At 42.5% G+C, this 3767-nt stretch overlaps 1 protein-coding gene across 1 annotated transcript; it reads left to right on the forward strand.

The window, feature by feature from the left end:
• Positions 1 to 202: 202 nt before the first annotated feature.
• LOC115576058 (B-cell receptor CD22-like) lies at positions 203 to 3421 on the forward strand. Its single transcript, XM_030408548.1, has 9 exons — positions 203 to 329; positions 407 to 757; positions 840 to 1097; positions 1168 to 1422; positions 1599 to 1686; positions 2528 to 2582; positions 2748 to 2860; positions 2946 to 3008; positions 3101 to 3421. Exons 1-9 carry the CDS (start codon positions 275 to 277, stop codon positions 3138 to 3140), a joined length of 1278 nt encoding a protein of 425 aa, XP_030264408.1. The 5' UTR covers positions 203 to 274; the 3' UTR covers positions 3141 to 3421.
• The last annotated feature ends 346 nt before the right edge of the window (positions 3422 to 3767 follow it).

Consider the following 3767-nt stretch of genomic DNA (forward strand, 5'->3'; position numbering starts at 1 on the left):
GACGGGGCTTCCTCCATGACTCATTCAAACTGAAAAAGCTGAGGCGGCGCATCGAGTGTGGTGTAGCGACCTCATTGAACGTGCCAAGACCTTTTGTTATGCTAACCTAAACGCTTTTTTCTAAATCACAGGAAGCTGTGTGTTAAGAAGCTGATAAGGAAGAGCAAACGATCGTTTTACTTTGTATTTTGGTTGGAGAAACATCGACAGCGTTTCAGAATCGATTGCGAACTTGCTGATTTTGGGTTTTTTTTTTGGGGTCATAACGTGAAACATGCGCTTTGATCACAGAAACCTGACATGGACTCTGATGCCTCTGTTTCTGGCTGGTGAGTACAACACCGACGCGTCATTCAGCGTTTTATCAAAAACGACGAAATCTTGAAAGAGTACATCTTTTTTTTAGGTGTCATCTGCAAAATGTGGAAAGTGGAATATCAACGGCTGCAAATCTGTGCAGTGAAAGGCTCGTCTGTCGTCATCCCCTGTTCATTGTACCACCCGGATAACCTGACAGTGAAGAGGGTCATGTGGGGTCACGTTAAGTCTCACGGCTCCAAGAGTTATTTCATATCTGGCAGCAATTTCAAAAAAGCCACCAGAAGATTTCAGTATATTGGCGACGAACAACACAATTGTTCTTTAAAAATACACCAAGTTGAGTCTAGGGATGCAGGAAAATACATTGTCAGATTATCTGAAAAGAACATGAAATACATGGGATCTGGTATTGTCAGACCAACGTTAAAGGTTGCTGGTAAGTCCTTTTCTTTTTTAAATAGCAACTATGACTTGTAACAGGCAAAATGTCATTCTTTAACAGTACTCTGCCCTTCTAGATTTGAACGTGGCACTGACAAAACCCGGCGGGAATGAAGCGACAAAGGAAGGCGACTCTGTGAATCTGACCTGCATGAACGGCTGTGACGGCGATCACCTTTCATCTGCTTTCACCTGGTTTAAGAACGGAGAACCCACAAATGAAGGACCTGTTCTTTATTTAAGCAACATGTCCTCCACTGACTCTGGAAACTACTCCTGCTCTCTAAAGACTCACACAGGAACAGCTTCACGAGTCATAAACATCCACGTTGAATGTGAGTAATCCATCAACCTGAGTTCGCCACATGATTTCTCTGACAGATAACAGCTCCGGTCTTCTCTCAGATGGCCCGAAGAACACATCAGTGTCCGTCAGACCGTCGATGGAGGTGGAGGCCGGCACCAACATCACCCTGATCTGCAGCAGCCACGCAAACCCCCCAGTGGAGGATTATACCTGGTTTAAGATAAACAAAAGTCATGTACTGGATGTTGGACACCAGCCTGTGTTGTTCTCTGCTGATGGGGGCCAGTATTTCTGCAGCGCCACCAACAAACATGGAAGTCAAAACTCCTCTGTTGTGTCTGTAAAGATTAAAGGTGAGCAAGTTTAAATGGTTGATGTTTCCGGTTGTTTAATGGGTAATTAAATAGACGATGTATTTGGGTTTTTATGAGTTATGCTATAAAAGTGCTATAAAACGGGAGCTTAAAAAGGATATTGAGGTTGACTGAATTAATCACTTGGAGCTGATAAACTCCCTTTGGTTTCACAGCATCTTGGCCGACATTTACCAGAGATGTACTCATAATCTCTATTTTCACCGTGCTTCTGATTGTGACCGGGGTTTTTGTCGTCAGGAGGTAAGCTCTCTTTGAACTGTAGCGGAACAGAAATATAAAGTAACACGTAATCAAGTAACCAAACCGTACTCAGATACAGTACTTTTGCTTAGTTTCGACCACTGCTAATGTCTTGCCGGGCAGCCGGACACACTGTTGTTGAACCAGTCAGCAGGGCTGGAAGTAACTAATAACAGCTCCTCAAATATCTAAACCTTTAATCGGCATTTTCCTAGTCCGATCACAGACAGGCCAATGGAAACCCTGACATACAGACACAAAACACTGCAGTTTTCCCTGAGCATTGTCACATACTGAATATGCTCACGACAATCCCGCTCTGACAGCTATCAACCTCAACGCCCCCCATTCTGGTTTATAATTTATTGGTTTTAAAAAACAACCTCTGCTGCCCGTGGGAGGTTCGTTTTCATAGGTTTAATAAATCCAGAATAAAGAAAACTAAAAGTTAAACTAAAACTTAATCAAATTAAACAGATTTGGGATTCCCCCCCATAGCTTCAATGGGGGGCCTCAAAACAACATTTTGCACACGGGGCCCCTAACAATCTAGAAACATTATATCAGAACTGTACATCTCATTAAAAGAAGAGTAAAGAACAGCTCTGGTGGATTTCCTCTCTTCCCCTCGACTGACTGGTCCTGCTCTCCTACTGTCGATCTGATTGGCTGAAGTTAGATGTTGAGATGGTTCGTTCAAACACCTGCAAAGCATTTTAAGTGTGTAACAAACAATTCCTAGCAGCGCTTTTTCCAGATGGTTCTGCGCAACAGAGCCATCTGGAGTCTGATGTATATCATGATTATATCCAATTGCAGTGATTCTGTTTATCTGTTTCAGACTCATGAGGAAAAGGAAGTGGGCACCAAAGACGGACTGTGTGGACGACATACAGGTGGCTCAGTTATTTCTGGCAGTTGAGTCCACCACGCTATATTGTGGTCTGACTTTGTTGTGGCATAGATTATATACAGTGCGCCCCATTTTATGACTGTGCTAATAACTGATACAGGATCAGCATCAGGTATTAATCTTGTGTTATATGTTTCTGATTGTGCAGAATACTGGCTTAGTCAACTGGCAAACCCGCGAAAATAACCAATCACAAGAGGGAAATCATACAGAACTCGTCTATGCAGCTATTGACTTCAGCAGGGGAAGGGAGTCCAACACGTAAGAGCCTTTGACAACTGTATCCGTTTTCATCACACTTGCTCATTGCACAGGCTCATGTTTTGATCGACTGTATCGCCCGCAGGCAGCAGCAGCAGCGGATGGAGTCCCATGTTGACGAAGATGTGATTTACAGTACGGTGTGCAGGTAAAGCTCAGGAAACACTCCGACATCTAATGAACGATTGTGTGCACATGGCAGATTATGTGCCAACGTTTTTTTCCGTTTTTCTTTTTCAGGTTCCGACCGATGAACCCATCGTACATCGAGCCCCACTGATTTGACAACAAACACCTGCCTTTCTCTCAGTAACAGATGTGCAGATGTAATGTTTTGAGGGTGGTTTATGATTTTTTGCTTATATTTTCTTTTACAAATCTGTAATATTTACTGCACATACATTTCAGTGAAGTTTTACAGTCCAGACTAAAATGAATATTGGAACACAATGTAATGGAAAAATATGGCAGATGTGACATTCTTTAAAGGTGCAATATGTGGTTTTGGGGGATATATTTTTGTCATAAAGATCTTCAATGACTGAGTTCTATGCCTAGAAATATAAAATAATCAAACTCTCTTTGTTTTCATGACTAAATAAACTCACTGAACAAACTGACCTTAAAGGACAACGCAAGTTTATACTGTTTTACTTTGTTTATAAGTGGCGGACCCTGCCACCTCTCTAGGTTCAAACAGTGTTCTGGACCTTACTTTCCTCGAAGGACAGCTTGTTTATTCAGTCATGGAAAAATCGAATATTTGAATAAAGTCTACTATCTCCCGTTGTCAGCGCTGAGTGTTCCCAGAAATTACCACAGCACACCTCTACCCCTTACGATTGCAGCTGTAGCTCAGAAGAAAAGACACCACGAAGAGTCACAAAGGTGACGCACAGACTTGGCA

The sequence above is a fragment of the Sparus aurata genome, chromosome 23 (assembly GCF_900880675.1).
Source record: "Sparus aurata chromosome 23, fSpaAur1.1, whole genome shotgun sequence".
Classification (NCBI taxonomy): Eukaryota; Metazoa; Chordata; class Actinopteri; order Spariformes; family Sparidae; genus Sparus; species Sparus aurata.

Bases quoted from the DNA above. Each gene is read 5' to 3' on its own strand.
- LOC115576058 (XM_030408548.1), top strand. From the start codon at position 275: ATGCGCTTTGATCACAGAAACCTGACATGGACTCTGATGCCTCTGTTT. The intron at 2,583-2,747 runs GTGGCTCAGTTA...CTGATTGTGCAG, and splicing joins ACTGTGTGGACGACATACAG to AATACTGGCTTAGTCAACTG. The intron at 2,861-2,945 runs GTAAGAGCCTTT...TATCGCCCGCAG, and splicing joins AGGGGAAGGGAGTCCAACAC to GCAGCAGCAGCAGCGGATGG.